The following is an 18,745-nucleotide window of genomic DNA, read 5'->3' on the forward strand; positions in this document are numbered from 1 at the left end:
CTGTGTCTGGAAACACACTTGCTTGGGACCCTAGATGGCCAGGCCTGTGACCCCCACCCCCCATTCACCCTGTACCCTAGTTGTGGGTGATGAGGAAACCTGGTGAGGCTTCTGCATCGTGAGTAAAACCAGAGACCACATGTATTCAGTGATGCTTAAAACTGACTAACAGTACTCTCGACAGCTCAGAAACTTTGTGATCATATGTTGCTGTTCAGAGATGAAATAAAAAGTAAATCGTTGCTATTGCTGTATAACTTACCTTGTTGGACATTGACAATCCCCAGTTTATCAACCTTGTGTTCTGGACTTGGTCCTGATGATAAGCCCAAAAGAAATGAAACAAATTATATTTGTTACTAAGTACAGTTTTGTAGGAGTAATACTTGCAGTTTATTTATTTATTTATGTTTTTTGAGACAGGGTTTCTGTGTGGCTTTGGAGCCTGTCCTGGAACTAGCTCTAGACTAGGCTGGTCTTGAACTCACAGAGAGCCACCTTTCTCTGCCTGCTGAGTGCTGGGATTAAAGGCATGAGCCACCATCGCTTGGCTGTGATTCTTAAAAGAAATTGTTTAAATAAGAAAAGGAAGAGTGCTTTCATTACAGAAAAAAATTTAATGTAGAAAAGATGAACATTTAGTAGCGTAATGAAATATAAACCATTACTATACACAGTATATTCCTCCCCCAGATTCTTAGAATCTGGGCCCACGGCACTGCAGAAAGGAGCAGTCCATGAAAACACACCAAAGACCCTGGTGACAACTGGGCACTTGGGTCAAAGGCTTCTTCCTCTCTTGGAGAACTAAGCTGGCCAGTGTTGCCTGCGGTTTTCTCAGTTGAATGTGTGGTTCTTGTCCTCTACCACCCAGTACAGTCTTGTAACCTTATTACAGGTGACAGTCCTGTCTTCAAAAGAACATTCTTGCCCCTAACACCACCATATTTTTATCTGCCTTAATGGATGACAACAAATGGCTTTGAATGAAGTCATCATGATTTAGGAAGTTGAAACCACAAATTCTTCATGTAGTAAAGTACTGCCATTGCACATTCACCTGTTCAAAGTTTGGCTTAAAAATGCATTAAATAGAAGTGAACTCAACAGAGAGGAAAAGGCACTTAATACTGCAGCTTCCAGAACATAATCTGTCTGTCTTCCCCTCCCGTGATGACGCTGCTGCACTGCTCGCTCATCCACATGCATGTCACGGCACCTGCAAGACAGCAATCAGTGAGGGGCACGCGGCCCAGGGCAGACACGGGGACGCTTAGAGAGGAAGCAGTCACCGTGCCTGTCTTTCTATAATAAAAACACCCACTTCTACAGAGAACTTGAGAGGAATGAAACCATTTCAGTATGAGTCTAAAAGCACAATGATTGATGCCAGCACACACCTTGGCAAATGCTGTAAGAAAAGTCAAGAGACCTATGGGAAGGGAAATGGCAGCCTGATCTGCAGATTTATGCCTATTCCATTGAAAACATAGCTACATAATTTAAGATACATGTCTAAGAAGAAATAAAGCATATGAAATGAGAAGAAAAGAAAAGGTAGGCAGGTTCATCTCAGTGGGAGGTATAATGGTGAAAACAGCCCTGCAAATGTAAGCAGCCTACACTGAGTCTCCCAGAGTCTGCAGCTGAAAAGGGAGAGAGCAGAGAGTTCTACATGATTGTGTGTGTTGTGCAATTCTCTCCACATAATGCTTTCAGTAAAATCAATGAGCATGCCCGTGATGGTCGAACACCCCCCCACCCCCAGACTGGGAGGTAGGAATTGCAGCCTGACAGCAGGAGGCAGGAAGATGCCTCAGTTTCCACGGCAGGTTATTTTTCCATTGTCTTTTGGTATCAGTTGTACAGTTTTGCCATGATTTTTATTCTCTAAGTGGTAGTAAAGATTTTTTTCAGAGGCTAAGATAAATACAAATCTTAAGGAACCTGAAAGGCATAACCACTGGCCCGTCAGAATGTACAAGGGATGTTCTCCCAGAGCACACGTGGGGTCTGCCTGAGTCAGACAGTCGCGCTCCTCACCTGTGTGGCCCTGTATCCGCTCACTGATTTTTGCTCCAAGCAGGTCCCAAACAAGCAGCTCGCCAGACCGACTTCCAGATAACACACAATTTCCATCCCAGACGAAGCACCTGCAAGCAAGGTCGGGAGACAGTCCACCATAAAGCAAGCATGTGACCCTGGTCAGACAGGACCAGATGGACAATCACGAACATACTGCAAATGCCAGCACTCAGCAGCTGTACCTCTGTGGCTCCTCCGAGGCCATGGACGAGATGAGCATGCCTGTCTGCACATCAATCACTTTTAGACAGCCGTCTGCTCCCGTGCTGAGGACGTGGCGACTATCTGTCATAAAGACACAGGGAGCTGCTTCAGAAAGCAGGTCTGATCACTCAGACTTGGCTTCTGAATCGGCTGCCTACTTCATTTCCTTGGAGTCTGTCTTTCTCTATACAGTTTCAATGGTTTGTATGAATAGTTTTACAGTCTTTCTTCCTAAGTTTCTAAAAATGGTTACAGTAATTATGTTTGTTCCTTCTTTCCCCTTCTGTCTCCCAACTCTCCCACTGGAAGCCATTGCCTTTTTGATCTGTATCTCTATTATCAGAAGCATAACAGTTTTGCAAGCTACAAAGGTACTTTTCTGACTAGGCACACCTACAGGTAGAACAGTGTGCCCAGCTGGCAGCATATGTGGTTACAGGGTCATGCAAAGCAAGACAGTTTTGTCTCTTGTGACTCGTGTTTACACCTGGTAGGGTCTGGGTTCTCTCCAGCTCACCAGCCAAACGCTACTCCATCTCCTCTGGGGATAGACCAGGCGTTCCATTTATCCCATAGGCGACAGAACTTGGAAACTTACTCTTAATAGTTGGCTCTGTTTATTCCTCGTTCTTAGAAATGAGGTTAGTGTGGGTTCTGCTTCATTCCTGGTCTTAGACTCTTCCTATTAACTAATGTATCATCTATTTAGTAACATTTCTCAAAGACTCTTGTGGTTAAAACCATTCTTTCCATTAACCACAACAGTTATGCAAATACTGTTAAGGTGCATGACTCCTTCAGGGCAGCAGTGTGGTAGCATGGTGAACACAGGAGACCAGGTAGCAGATGTGCTTCTGGGGTCGTGCCTGGAATTATGCAGGGACCTGTCCACAGGTCTTTGACAGAGTCTCTTGTTAGTAAGGAATGTGTTGCTTTTGAAGTTTTAATTTCAGTGTTCTAACTGAGCTGATGTGTTCTGTACTGAAAAGGATAATACGTACCTGGGCTAAAAGCAGCATCACATACTGTCCCTGAATGGCATGAAATCTGGTGTAATAAGGTGGCCGTAGTGAGGTCCCAAATATTCACCATACCTTCTTTGGTGCCAGAAACTAACAGTGTGCTTACAGTATTTAAATTGATGGTATTGACCTAGGAAGAGACAGTGATAGACGAGTGCCTCAGATTCCTCATTAAATATACACTACAGGGATTACAGATTAAACTGCTGTGCAGTAAATAGTTGTGCTGGCACAACTATTATGATTGTATTATATTCTAGTAGTATCTCATCAAATGACCATTTACTTTAAAATAAAGTAAAATTCTGAGTATGCTAGGAAAATACAAGTATATGAAATAATATAGGGAGTCATAGTAAGGCTGCTTTCAAATGGTCTAAGATAGTCTACTAAAAGACTACTGTATCCAGCAAGGGTCTGCCACAGTTGAAAGAGAAACACTTTCCATGGTTCAAACAGCCTGAAAAAAAATCCAAAAAGAAAAAAACAAAACAAAAAGTATGCTAAACAGATTACTGGGAGCAATACTCTGAGGAGAGGAATGCAGTCAAGTGGCTAGAAAGAAAATCAATGAATCCTAATTTAATGATAAGCAACTGAGAACACAAATAGAAAAAATCAAACTGACTACAGTCTACACATCCAAATATTAATGGATTTAAAAAAATAGCCATTGTCTATTGTCTACAAAAACCCAGTTTGTAAGATAGGCACCCTTTCCTTAAAATGCAAGGATGGAAAAAGTATTTCAAGTGATGGGATAAAGAAGCACGAGTCTTGCCATCCTTAATCTATGACAAAATAGATCTCACACTAGAACTAGTCATGAGACAATGAAAGGCAATTCATTCTAATCAAGGGATCAAGTAGCCAGGAAACTATCGCAATACTAGACATATTTAGACCAAACCCTGATGTGCCCCCGTTTTATTAGAAGCATACTAATAGAATTAAAGACACAGACTAATGCAGTAACAATCATAGTAGACAATTCTAACAACCCACCTTCTCCAAGAGATACGTCATTTGGACAAAAAAGAAGAGAAACCTCACAATTAAATATTAGTTTCCCTAACATGGTCCTAACATATTTTACCAAAATATCAAATAACTTTCTCTCAATCACACATGGGATTTACTCTAAGACAACATGCGGGGACACAGAGCAAACCTTTGAAATAATCCCATGTTTCCTATGCAACCATTATAGTATGCACTCACTCATAAGTGGCTTTTTAGACATAAAGCAAAGAAAAACCAGTCTACTTTCCACAGCCCCAGAGAACCTAAACAACAAAGACCCTAAGAGAGACAAACATGGAACTCTATAGGAAGGAGAAAAAGACAAAAATAAGTAGCCTTTCTATACATCAAGAAACATGGGCACACTTCCACTTAAAAGAGCATCAACACATCAATACCTTTGGAGAGACCTAACCAAGGAACGACCTACAGTGAAAACTTCAAACCTCCGAAGAATGTTTGATAAAGACTAGAAAATGAAAAGACATCCCATGTACACAGATCAGTATTGTGAAAATGACCATCTTACCAAAGCAATTTACATACTCAGTTCAATTCCATCAAAATATCTACAACATTCTTCACAACGAAACAAAAAAACTAACTAAAATTCAAGTGGAATCAGAAAAGACTCCAGGTAGCTAAAGTAATCCTGAGAAAAAATAAGGAAGAGACTATAATTCCAGACTTGCAATAAAACAACACGGTACTGGCACAAAACTAGACGAACGCAATAAAGGAGAAGACCCAAATATGAGTATTCATAACGACTGTCATCTGATTAATTGGTATAAAGGCAAAAAAAAAATACCCTGGAGAAAAGATGGTGTCTTCTATAAATGGTACTGGCAAAATTGGATGTCCACATCCAGAAGAATGAAATTACACCCATATCTATTGCACTGTATGAAAATTAGATCCAGGTGGATTAAAAACCTCAATTTTAAATCCCATGCGATGCTAAAGGTGCAAGAAGACAGCAACACCTGAGAGATGGAAATGTAAGGAGGACTTTCTAACACAGCTATCTGCCAAGGAATTAAGGCCAGCAATTGACAAGTAGGACCTCAAAAAATAAAAAAAATTTTATACAGCTAAGGAAACAACCCAGTGAAGAAGAAACCCACAGGATGGGAGAGAATTAATCCTGATGGGATGGATATCCAGAATATAGAAGGAACTAAGACAAACAAAATCAAAGAGTCAAGGAAATGAGTGACTCAATTGAAAACTGGGCTAGGTATCTAAACAGAGTTTTCAATAGAAGAAACTTAAGACAGCTAAAAATACTTCAAAGTGTGTTCATCCTCCTTAGCAATTAGGGAAATGAAAATTAAAACAACTTTGAGATGTCATCTCAGCTGTCAACAAAACAACCAACAAGAGAAGCTTGTCGAGTTTGCTGAGACAAAGGAACCTCTGCTCACTGGTGGTGGGAGTGCACATTGGTGCAGCCACTCTGGAGAACCCTTAAAAATCTGAAATGAATCAACCACGTGACCAAGCTCTTTGGCATATGCCCAAAGGACTCAGCATCCTATTCTGCAGACACTTGCTCAGCCATGTCCACATTAACACCAGCCAGGAAATGGAAACAACCCGGATGCCCGGCAGATAACTGATGGTGAGAATGCAGTACATTGATACACAATGGAACACTGTTCAGCTGTACCTGAAAATGAAATTTTCACGTAAATGGATGGACCTAGAAAAGATTATGCTGAGCGCGGAAGCTTAGATGTCACCTATTCTTTATCATCTGCAGCCCCCAGCTCCAAATGTGAATATACAGCATGTAGACCAGGAAAGGATAAAGGGACAAGGGTGGGAAAACAGCAGGTACAGACGAAACAGGAAATGGATTGAGGAGGGGACTCCAGCTGGGGGGGGGGGCAATACAGAGGAGGAGACGAGGGACAAATAATAACAGAGCTGTTTGATAGCGCCTCAAGGAATCGTATTACCTATATTGACATTGAACTGTATGCAGCACATAAATGTGTATGTGCATACACGTGACGTTAAACCACTTGGACTGACAATGCTCCCCACAGGAATCATATACTAATGAATGCTCCAGTCCTGGGCATGAGAAACTGCCCACTGCATGGTCTTGGTAGTCCAAATGACTCCCCAAACAATACAGACTATCGAGAGAGTTCTTGGTGTCTCTCATGGGTTGAAGGTAGGGCAGACCCTTATTCCTGAAGACATTATACTTGAGGACACAGAACTCGGATGACTTGAGCTGGATCTGACCTGAAAGCCTCTTTCCTGCCGTCTAGCTTCCTTGGGTCCAGAAATTACTATGCAAGTTGCTAAGGGAAGGAAGCAATTCAAGTCTTATCAAGCTGTAACACCTAGGAACCAAGCCAGTTGCCAGCATGGTGAGATATGCACACAGATAAGACGGCAGCAACCAACAGCTGTCTAATTGGACTTAAGGCCATTGAACAGGAGGGATAGCTTCCTGGTACATTCCTAAATGAGCCAGCTTCTTGGCACTGGTGAGGTCATGGACTTCAGAAAGCAGTCCTCACTACCACGTTGATAAGCCTTGTCCTTATTCCACTACTCGTGAAACAAGCCCGTCTTTACAGCAAAGAGACCAGCACAGAGAACCATAGCTGTATCTCACGATTCTGGGATTAACAGATTGTAGGACGCCCAGCCCCTCCGGTTGCATCTGCATCACAGTTCCTGCATCAATGGCTCCAGGACCACAGAGGAAGAGAGGGCAGCAAGAGTGTAAGAGGCAGACTACCAGGAAGGCAGCTGTGAAATGGTCTCTCAGAAACAGCGACATAGACCACACTGGAAAGTGCTGCACTGGGACATGCTAACGCAGAGAAGGGACGACCTGACAGGCTCTCACAACTGATGACGGCTCGGAGGAGGAGAGTGAACACATACATATGTGTGTATATATTATTATTATATGTATGTACATATTATTATTATATGTATTATCAATAAAAAAGAAAAAGGCTACCACCTGGAGAGGGAAGGCACTTGGTAGGGACTCAAAGGATGTTAGGGAGGCAATGTAGGCAAGAAGGTGATGTAATTCTATTGTAATTAAAAACATATTTTAAAAAGTTAACTCTGAATACATCATACTGAGGTGGCAAACTACTTGAAGCAGGCTGAGCCGTGACTGCTTGAAGGCTTTGTGGAATGAAGGATCTCTCCATTTGAATACCGTCTTGAATTGCACACTAAAAGTCTTCAACCTCATATCTGAAGACCATGAAAACGCAGCATCAATGCACGGAAAATGCTAGACTGTAAACTACAGCCTAAGACACAGCAGCATGACTCAATAAACCACCAGTAACAAGTTCTAGTTTGGCTCTGCTGCTAGGCTGTGCATTCTTGGCCATCCCAGATCCCTCTCAGTTTTCTCAGCTTGGGGATAGTTATCTCCAGACAGATGGTCCCTTCCACCTTCTAAATCAGAAAGCATGAAGATGATGGGTCCCACCTCAGAACTGACATTTTGAAAATTGGGACAGAATTCTGCTAATTCTCTCAGGTAAATGTACCAATGAACCAACTAGAAGGGGTAAGGGAAGCAGAATCAAATACCTAACAGGATCACCCAAAGAGCTAGCCTATCATCTCTAATGTGCAAATGAAAGCAAAGGAGAAAACATACACAAATCCAAGTACTTACTGCCCACCCACCCTCTGGACCTAGAGCTTTGCTGTGGGACTCACACTGACATCATGTTCCAGCTCAGCCAGCAAGTCAAACTGGTGTCTTTTAGTGCCTGGCATTTCTGCAGGAACACCGGACCACACCTAGGACAGAGCACACCACACAAGGTATTTGTAAACTTGGAGACAAAGTTCTCCACACATTTGCAGAAGACTCCCATCCAGCATGCCTGTCCATGGAGCCTGTGGGCTTCTCCGCGGGTCGACACATGCCTGTCACACCCATCCCTTGAACACGGCATTCTGTGTTGTGTAAGCACTGGGAATCAAGGGAAGGCTGAATGCACGGGTGCTGCAGTGTCTAGGTGCTTCAGAAAATGGGTGACCAAGCCCTTAATGATATTATGTAAAGGAAACTTATCTATAAGGCTGGAGAAAAAAAAATACAAAATTCAGACAAACTCTGCAAAAAACAATGGTTTTGTTTCTTTCCTGTACACAGAATCAATCTGGAAACCTAAGGTACAGAGCACTGGAGAGGCTTGTATGGGAAAAGCACAAGGGAATCTAAAAAGAAAGCTGATGATCCTGCAATACAGAGACAGCGAGAACACATGGATGCATGTTCCACTGAACATGAAACACACTGATCTTTCAATGATCTCTCAACTTAACTTGCACTGTTAGAATTAACTGATCAACCAGGAGGGCTCCAGTCTGTGTCATCAAACAAGGGCTCCAATTCTGTTTCTGAAGACCTAGAAATGCCTTCATGAACACACTTGCAGAAGCACACAGTGAGACGCTATTATTGAAGACACACACATGTGTATTGAAGGACATAAGAAACCAAGCTGGAACTTAGCTGACAATTTCTTCCCTGGTGGCGAGCATTCAGGGCCAGCCACTGGGGTGGGGTGGATCATGAATGGATTTGTCCAACAGTGGACCGTGCGTGTTATTAGACTGATGTGCCTGCTGTGTGCAATAATGGCTTCCCAACTGGATCTGAAGCCTACTCCACAGGAAGGAATTCATGGCTTGTCCTATAAACCTGGTCAAAGGCCCATGGCTGGGGAAGTCCTGGGTCTTAGGTGAAAGCCCATTACTGCTGTTTTCTGAACAGTCACATTGACAGTCTGCTGCCTACCTATTTATGTTTAGACCATAGATGCATGCTGCTCTCAGCCTTGGTCAGGGAAGCTGCTTCCTGCAGTCAGAAACATTAAATGCAGACATCCTAACTGGTCAAAGTGCTGAGTGTAAGTGACTACTGACTGCTCGGTCCATCACGGGCATTCACACGACACCCAGTGCTGAGTCTGCAGGATGGGGAGGAGTGCTATGAGCTGTCTTCTGGGTAGGACATGGCTGCTGCACTCAGAACTCCCATCAGCTGTGCCCACCTGCGTGAGACGTCCACAACCTTCCATTGTGGACAGGAGAAGCCTCACAAGGCTCTGTCCCTGCTAAGTAATTAGTGACAACTTTCTGGGGTAGGCGTGCCATTTTCCTTCAGGAGTGTGGCTCTGATAGGCTACCCAAGCTCTGTGGATGGCCCACACCCATTCTGCCTGCAGGCAACACTAACTGGAATCTAGGTTTAAAAAAGGAGGAGTTGAAGGGGGGAGGGGAAGCACTGTGAGAGTGAAAAGGAGCGATGTTTGTGTTGGATATGATCAAGACACAGTCTATGCATGTGTAAAAGTATCAGAGAATAAAAAAGATATTTGGAAGAAATGCACAGTATACAGGCTTTAAGAAAATGCAATAATACTGTATACTTGTATATCAATTACATACTGTCTGGACATATTGAAGGGAAGCTGAACAAACATTTTCAGTTAAAAAGTATATGCCAAGCCGGGCGGTGGTGGCGCACGCCTTTAATCCCAGCACTCGGGAGGCAGAGGAAGGTGGATCTCTGTGAGTTCGAGGCCAGCCTGGTCTACAAGAGCTAGTTCCAGGACAGGCTCCAAAAAGCCACAGAGAAACCCTGTCTCGAAAAACCAAAAAAAAAAAAAAAAAAAAGTATATGCCAACCTTTACAGTGGAGTCCCACGACGCAGAATACAGCCTGTCGCTATGCCAACAGATCTTGCTGACAGCGTCATCATGTCCCATCAATGTGTCCTGGCGTCTTCCGAATGCTATGGAATAAAAATAGCTAAAAGATAACAACAACTATTAAAATAATAGCCGGGCTTAATTTTAAGATTTTTAAACATACATTGAAGAAACAAATATTTCTAAACTGCTAATGTTTACTTGAATTACAAATTGCTTGTTCTTATATTAGTAAGGGAAAATATTCAACATTTGAATTTAAAATTAGATTACTTCCAAATCTGTCTTAGCTACATTTCACCCGCGTTTAAAAGTTAGAAAAAAAAATAGATCCTAATTGGAGAAATTATTACGTTAAAATAACGGCATTTGAACCCAGTGATAGTGTCCTCATGTCTAATATGTTTCCTCTAGTAGAGCCCTCTTATCCCTCGCATCCACGCGGAGGCAGCCGCTAAGCACGCGGGTTAATTACAGAGAAGCAGGCACAGATACACACACGTTGTTATCCCACGAAGAGGTGATGACAGTGCTGTCTCCCGGCAAAAGTAAACAAGATGATAGAGCCTGAAATGCAGAAGATTTGATATTAATGACTTGGGATAGTTAGTAAATTCTTTACTGGTATACCTCTCTTATGGATGCCTGCCAAACCAATGTCAGACTCTTTTCTCCTAGCTACCAGGGCTCAGCGTGGCCAAGTCCAGATGTATGGTTTTCTCCCAAACGCTCAGATTTGTCAGGAATCCTGTAGCCCAGCCTGCTGCTTGCTGGGCTCCCACAGGGCTGGAGGGTGTTGCTGATCTGGAGTGGATTGGGTAGGAGGACAGTCCTTAAGGATGAAATGACTCTCTGTAGCGCAGAGATGCGACTAAGGAAAATATAAAGTTCTTAAGGGAATTTCAAATTCTCTTGGAGTGTTGACATTAAAAATAAGGCACATTTCTTTAATAACTGCTTTTATTTCCCCTAAGTAATCAGAAGTGCCTAAATTATTTAAGTAGCACAGAAATATTTCTTTTCTGATAGCTAAAAGGAAGAATAAACTTTTTAAGGAGAATTTTTCTGGGTACTCAAGATTTTACCTTAAAATGAAATCACACTAGTATGAGAAAAAAACAAGCAGAAACTGGACTTCCTTTATTGCTTCCTGCCAGCCTCCCTCTCTCCCAACCCCAGATCCAGGACCAAGGACCTTGCATATGCTAGGCAAATGCTCAAACACAGAACTATATCCTAGACTCCATGTGTTTTAGTATAACTCTGGTAAAATGAACTTACCATATTTGAAAATGATATGCTTCTTTGTAGCATTTTGGATTCCTTAGAAAACATCTTCAGAGTGGAATCTAAGAATCAGAACAGAGATGGAACATTTCCTAAGCATTACGGATGCCAAAGGAGAGCCACCTCACTTGTGAGGGGCAGGAGTCAGTGTCACGCCATGTACGCGAGCATCTGGCCAACATTAAGATCCTATGACCTATAAATTCCTGAAAGATCGGTTGAAACCGTACAATCCCAGCACAAACACAGCTTGCCACTGACATTTCTAAAGGCCTGCATGCACAGTGCAGCCCACACCCAACTGTGCGGGGGGAGTTACAGTGGAGGGACACAGAAATCTTAACATTGAACCCAAAGTATACAGGTGTGTGAGTGTGTATATGTTTGTTTTTTAAATGCATTTACGTGTACCACATGCAAGCCTGAAGCCTGTGCAGACCAGAAGAGGGTACTGAATTCCCTGGAACTGGAGTGCTAACTAGTTATAAACGAGCATCATGTGTGTGCTGGGAACCAAACCCATGTTCTCTAAAGAGTAATACTTATTTCTCCAGGCCTAATTTTATTTTAAGAAAACAAAGAATTTGGCAATAAAAGTAATTTTTTAAATGAATGGCCTAATTACAGAGTGACATTCTTTTTCTAAATTATTTATAGATAAGAAGTACTTTTATTTTTGTTATTTTTCCTTTTTACTGAGGAAGGAAAATGTTTTGTATATACTCAAATTCCTGAGCTCCGCCCCACATAGTCCTGTTTTATGAAACTGTTGGACAGAGCAGAGCTGGCACTGAAAAGAAAAGCAGGGGTGAAAGATAAACTAAAAGGGAGTGGGGATGGGGCAATGACAGGAGCCACAGATGTGCCAGCTGAACACTTGGAGTTCTGCAGCGGAGCAGATGCCAATCAAATGTGTATACCGGCTGGGAGAACCACTCGCTTATACAATAACAGCAGAGCAGGGATGAAAACACCCAAATGACTAATTTCCTTGACTAATAGACACTGTGCAAGTTCACCAACACAAACAGTTAAAGCCCAGAGCAGAGGCTCAGTGAAAGAGCACTCCCTGGGAGCAAAGACATGGACGCCATCTCCAGCACCCAAAACCAGCCCCCAAGACTCACAGCTTAATGTTGCTAGGGATGTTCTATCATGCAGTAACCTACTTCCTAAATACCCAACATGGCAGCCCATCAGAATGAATTTTTAATACATTCCTTCTCTACAGTGAAACTTTCTTGGCAACAGAATTCATGAAAATTTATGAACAGGAGCCTCAGTAAGGCTTCCCTTATCGCTAGCTTGTGAATAACAGCACGTGACTGTTCTTTGCGGGGGGGGGGGGGGGGGGGGGGGGGGGAGGTGGGGAGTATCATTTAATCTTGGAACATCCTCCCAATTTGCTTTTGATCCTATTAGGCAGTGCTGTGTGCTTACCACAAAGACTACTGAAGACAATTTGACCATTTTACAGAGGCATAAAGTAGCCAAGACATTTTTCTCCAAACCAAAGATTCTCCCCCGGCACTAGAAGCTGTCAGGTAAAGACAGCAGCGAGCGCTGATCGCCCAGGTGGTAGCCACGAAACCGAAGTGCACTGTGCATCTGAGGAGGAATTTAACTGTGAGGCCAATATTAGACTGCATATAAACCATTAACACCAATCATGAAAATCTAATCTGGAGAAATTTAAATTAAAACAAAATACAAGTGTTTGACTTTAACAAAAATCCTTCCTTTTTACTTGGCAAATTCACAAAGCAATGGTACAAAGCTTAGTAAGCTGGGGGAGATCTGCAACCTTGGTGGTCATAACATAAAACACATGGTTTACACGGTCACATGAGTACAGAGATTTGAAGATTTGACAAGCCATGTCGAACAAACCATGCTACGAATCACTAGCCCAGTGGTTCTCAACCTTCCCAGTGCTGTGGCCTTTAATATAGTTCCTCATGTTGTGGTAACCCCCCCAACCATAAAATTATTTTGTTGTTACTTCATAACTAATTTTGCTACTGTTATGAATCATAACATAAATATCTGGAAGTGACTGCCGTGAAGGGTCATCTGCCCTACAGGGCACCAGGAACTCTGTTAAAGACACAAGTGTTTGCTGGTTGCTGACTGGATCAACACAGAGGCTAGAAATCTTTGCAGAACACAGATGGCTTCCTTCTTCCCGAGCAGCATAGTAGGTGCTCTGACATGTTCTGTGTAGGGTCCTGCATGTAAACTTTCCTACACAATCGTTTTGTAGACTTTGTGGGAAATTCTATTTTATAGAATCCAGGGTGGTAGATTACAGGGGAAATGAAATGGTACAGCTCACATGCCACAGTAACAATGTAGGAGCAGCGACTCATCTACCTGGATGTGGTTGGCTGCATAGCATCATTTATAAGCATGATTGGTGGAAACTACAGTCTCCTGTGCTCATCTAAGACTAAAGAAGAGTCGCTTCATGAAAAACAATCACTAGCTTTGTCAGAAGCTGTCCTGACACTAAAACACACTTCTATTAATGATAGAGATAGACCTCCAGGAAAACACGTGTGCAGCAAGAGATGAATTTTGCTGTTTTCATAGATCAGCACAGCCAAATTCTAATGGATCATTAAGATATAATTCTAAGTCTTACCAAAAGGCACAATACATTATCAATATATGAATTCAATGTCATGTTATATCCTACAAAAAAAAAATCGAGAGTCATAAGCTAACAGCAAATCCACAGCTAATGTGCACCACCACCCTGGCAGGTCAGGTTTGGCTCAGTGCTGGCTACTCCTCCATGCCATTCTGAGTTCTGCACGCCACAGAGCAGGCTTGGAACCTCTTGCAGTAAGATAGCCTGGCGTAAGCAAGGCAATAGCCAATGGACTCTTCCTGCCTTGTGTCTTCATTCAGGAAACCTTGTCAGCATCAGGAAACCTTTCCTTTTTTGCAACCTACAACAAAACTTTTCTAAGCCTATTTTATGTGGAAGCAGCACGTGCCAACGCGTAAAGCTCAGACACTGATTCTAGCTAAACAGCTTTTTGTAAACAGAGACTGCTTTTGTTCCTGGCTGCTCAGACCCGAATAATCACAGAGAAACTATATTATTTACAACACTGTTTGGCCAATGGCTCAGGCATATTCCTAGATGGCTCTTATATCTTAAATTTACCCATTTCTATTAATCTGTGTATCGCCATGAGGGTGTGGCTTACCAGTAAGATTCTGGCATCTTTCTCCTTTGACAGTGACATGGCATCTCCTTGACTTCACGTACTCTCTCTATATATTTGGATTTCCCGCCTTGTTATATTCTGCCCTGCCATAGGCCAAAGCAGCTTCCTTATCAACCAATGGCAATGAAACATATTTACAGCATACAGAGGGGAATCCCACATCAGTTTTTCAGGCAGGAAAACATACCTTGTGATGTGGTAAAGACTGAAGACCCATTGCAAGACACTGCTATCCCTGTAACTGCCCTGTTGAAAATTGAAGTTTTATAGATTATCATTAGCCATGTGCTAGGGCATCTGCTTTATTTTTCCTAAGCTCCCTTCATTTTGTCTTCATGGCTCTTTCACTTGGACTGTTATCTGCATGTCCCTGCCATTGCACGCCATTGCTTGTTAATGCCTACTTTACTCAGACAGACAACAGCCTGCTGCTAGCAAACATTCCTGCACTTTAATCCCCAAAACTGCTGCAGACAATGCTGAACCCTACAATCCCACCTTATCTGACCATACCCAAAATGACGGCACTTATTCTTCACAACCACTTAGCTCACTTTATTCAGAATACACTGTCCCTAATGTCTATCAATAGCGGGCACATGGGTGCTAGTGGGCCCTTTCAAACAATATTCAAGGCTCAGCCACTTAACATTACTTGTAGAAATACAGTTTATTCACACCTTCACCATCTTTTCAGGGACCACGTCTCTTCCTAGGTGCCTTTCTGGAAGCTGAGGGAAGACAAGCTAATTTAAAAGATAAGGTAAAACTGGCTCTCTATGTTCAAGATGCTGTACTCTGCTGTGATCCACATGTCACACAAAGGCAGGCATTTGCACACCCCAGTCTACTCAGGACCAGCAGAACACATGGCCACCCCCTGTGCGGGACTGCTGACAGCCATGAGTGTACCAGGGCTGGAGCTAGGCTGGGTTCTTTATGAAGCAGGCTGGCCCATTAGAGCAGCCTCTTAGCTTCCCCATCATGGTACACGAGCATCCTCATCAGAGGAGACACGGGAGGCTTCCATCCACAAACCCAATGTCCTTGACATTACAGGTGTCATTTAAAAAATTATGTAGGTTTTACAACGCACATACCTGGTTCTCTCCCTTCCTCTCTTTCCATCGCTCTGCACAGCCCCTTCCCTCACCCTGTGACTTCATCATCTTACAGCGCCTTTCTCCACCCATGTGTTACCATTATCTTACAAAAGATCTGTCAGTTTTCACTCATCCATACATCCACTCACCCACCCACATTTGTTATAATTTTTTGCATGTAAATATATGTGTGGTATGCATGTGTATTCACATTTTCATGTCTATAGGAGCACATGTCTGCATGTGTGTGTGTGTGTGTGTGTGTGTGTGTGTGTGTGTGTGTACGCGCGCACGCATGTGTGCATGTGGAGTCCCAAAGTTGACCTCAATGTCTTCCTTGATGACTCTAGTGCACTTTACTGAGGCAGGACTCTTGCGAATCTCTGGCTGGCCAGCTTGCCCAAGGATTGTCTCTATCTTCTGAGTTCTGGGATTACAAATGGCCACGATACATGCCTGGCTTTTACATGGGTTCTGGGATTACAGATGGCCACTGTACATGCCCAGCGTTTACAGTGCTTTATCTAGTGAGCTACCTTGTTAGTCCCATTATTTTTTTAAGATGTACTTTTTCCTACACTATCAGTAAATCCAAAGCTTAATGACAGATGTGCTTGTCTCATAATTCCCCACTTTTTAAGATTTGAAGGGTGGTATATATAGTCTAGAAGTACAAAACTACAGGCTGTCTGCCAGCCTGGGCCTATTCTAGAACAGTGGTTCTCAACCTGTGGGTCACAGGCTTGGGGTCAAATGACCCTTTCTCAGGGGTCACATATCAGATATACTCCATATCACGTATATACATTACTATTCATAATAGTGGCAAAATTATAGTTATGAAGTAGCAACAAAATAATTTTATGGTTGGGGTCACACAAGATGAGGAATCATATTAAAGGGTCCCAAAATTCGGAAGGTTGAGAGCCACTGTTCTAGAACAACATATGACAGAAAGGACAGGAGGAAAAAGCATGGGGACAAAACTATCCGTTTCATGCCCAATTTTCCTTTGCTACAACGGCTTCACATCACAGATCACTGCAGACGTTTTGCAGGCTGGACACCAATGATGGCAACACTGAATGGACACTTCCCACGTGACTTGGCTTCTACAGTCCCCCCACACCCAGACCCCAGCTTTTACAGAGACCAGAAGCACGAGGCCCTCTTACTCTTTGTGGATTTTGTACTGTTCATGCAGCTGCAACTTGGTGATGTTATTCCAGGCCAGGCTTCTGCTTTCCTCAGTCAGGTCTTCGAATGACTCCTCCCCTGGAGAGATTGCATGAAACCGGTGCTAAGTGAGTCGGTAAGTCACGGGAAGGCAACTGCATCAGACTCGCTGTGTTTTCTATTACAGTGAAGGAACCAGGAAAACAAGCTGCCCACCAAAATATGCTTTCAAAGGTACTTATCGTATAGCCCAATGTTAGCCAAGAACAAATCAAAAAGTTTAGTTGAAAGCCCTAGGCCATTCCCTTTTCAGTCTTTCACTTTGTAAAGCCTGACAGTTGCCTACGAACGCTGAAGTGTTATTTGGGTTTTGAGAAGGAGAAATAAAACAAGAAATCAAGTAAGGCTTCTGGTTCTTCAAAGTCTTTCTGGGCAGAAGTAATGTTCTTGCTCTGCATGAAGAAAAGCTGGAGGAATCCCCCTGCTTAACGCGGTCACGATGGTGGCTAAGGCTGTGTAAGGGAGGAGTACAGCATTGCTGACTTAACCCTGTATGCCTTCAAGGAGGATTTTCAGCTGCCGCAGGTCAAATCCTCACAGCAAAACGCTGAAAAGTGAGCTTAGTTCCTGTTGCAGCAACCCTGAAAGCCTCAGCACGCATGGGTGTCATGAGACAAAACTGGAAGAAAAGGAAACGTTTTGTTGATGTGTGCTGTCACATGGCTCCTCACGGGAGGCTCTGTGACGTGCTACATGGATGAAGGTGCGGGTCGTTTATATTAGCAGCCAGCATGGCCTGGGTGGACGAGATACTCCACATACATCTGCCACGTGTTAAAGAGAAAAATAAATGAAGAGAAAAAAAAAAAAACAAGTTTAGCAGCAAACTAGTTTGAACTGAATTCAAATTTTGTATGTGGGTTTGGTGGAGGCAAGGCTGGTGAAGTCCTCTTTGGGACATTATGGAGCAGTGGCTGTTGAAGCAGGCATGGCTGGGTACAGATGTCTGTCAGGCAGTGATGCTAAACACTGGGTGTCAACTTCAAAATCACAGCATCAGAGGCTGTGACAATCACGGTCACAGTCAATGACCATTTCTCAAAGTTTACAGTTACAGACAACCGTCAACAAAAACAGGAGGAGAAGAAGTATGTTTGTTTTGTGGTGCTCAGGGCTGAGCCCAAGGCCCTGCACATCCTAGGAAGGCAGGAGCTCCGCGACAGGAGCAGCCCAAAGCCTCCGACCGACGTGAACATCTTTAGGCAACTCAGCAGTTTGTGTTTCATCTCAGCCTCGGCATCGTCAGAACTCACTAACCACAGGAGACACACAGGCCCTTGCTAAGCTTACACCTACTCTTTACAGGACTTACCAGGGGACTCTGTCATAGACGCATTATAGCTGGAGGCTTGAGACACACTTTTAGACTTGGGGGTGATCCTTCGAGGATGCGGTGTCACAAACAACTGTTTCGGTGTCTGCCCAAATTCCAAAATTTGGGTCAGCATGGCTACTTTCTCATCAGGATCCTCAATGCTTTAGGAAGAAACACAAAAGACACAGTAAACCACTAAGTCCCTAAAGCGTGAGCATCAAATTGTGCAGATCAGCTGGGAGACAAAACCTCAAATAAAAAGCCACCACGGGCAAGGACTAACCCTCTTCATACACCTTTACATAATATTTTTTCTTTGTTTTGTTTCAAGACAGGGTTTCTGTGTGTAACCCTGGCTGTCCTGGAACTCATTCTGTAGACCAGGCTGGCCTTAAACTCAGAGACCCACTGCGTCAGCCTTCTGAGTGCTTGAATTAATATTGCCGGGCGGCGGTGGTGAATGCCACAAGTATAAGGGTGGCTGAGGAGGCCAGAGAAAGGCGT

General features: G+C 43.3%; 1 protein-coding gene across 1 annotated transcript in view; it reads right to left on the reverse strand.

The window, feature by feature from the left end:
- Nucleotides 1-594: 594 nt before the first annotated feature.
- The window catches only part of Nsmaf (neutral sphingomyelinase activation associated factor), a 56,186-nt gene continuing 38,035 nt past the window's right edge, over nucleotides 595-18,745 (reverse strand). Inside the window, exons 21-31 of the mRNA XM_038347157.1 lie at nucleotides 18,239-18,402; nucleotides 16,866-16,974; nucleotides 14,775-14,833; nucleotides 11,343-11,410; nucleotides 10,561-10,628; nucleotides 10,038-10,161; nucleotides 8,055-8,138; nucleotides 3,291-3,441; nucleotides 2,268-2,370; nucleotides 2,044-2,153; nucleotides 595-1,219 (exon numbers count right to left, since the gene is read on the reverse strand). Of these exons, the coding sequence (XP_038203085.1) occupies nucleotides 1,125-1,219; nucleotides 2,044-2,153; nucleotides 2,268-2,370; nucleotides 3,291-3,441; nucleotides 8,055-8,138; nucleotides 10,038-10,161; nucleotides 10,561-10,628; nucleotides 11,343-11,410; nucleotides 14,775-14,833; nucleotides 16,866-16,974; nucleotides 18,239-18,402 (1,135 nt within the window). The 3' untranslated portion in view covers nucleotides 595-1,124. The remainder of the gene's footprint in view (nucleotides 1,220-2,043; nucleotides 2,154-2,267; nucleotides 2,371-3,290; nucleotides 3,442-8,054; nucleotides 8,139-10,037; nucleotides 10,162-10,560; nucleotides 10,629-11,342; nucleotides 11,411-14,774; nucleotides 14,834-16,865; nucleotides 16,975-18,238; nucleotides 18,403-18,745) is intronic.

This window comes from Arvicola amphibius, chromosome 11 (genome assembly GCF_903992535.2).
Source record: "Arvicola amphibius chromosome 11, mArvAmp1.2, whole genome shotgun sequence".
NCBI classification, from domain to species: domain Eukaryota; kingdom Metazoa; phylum Chordata; class Mammalia; order Rodentia; family Cricetidae; genus Arvicola; species Arvicola amphibius.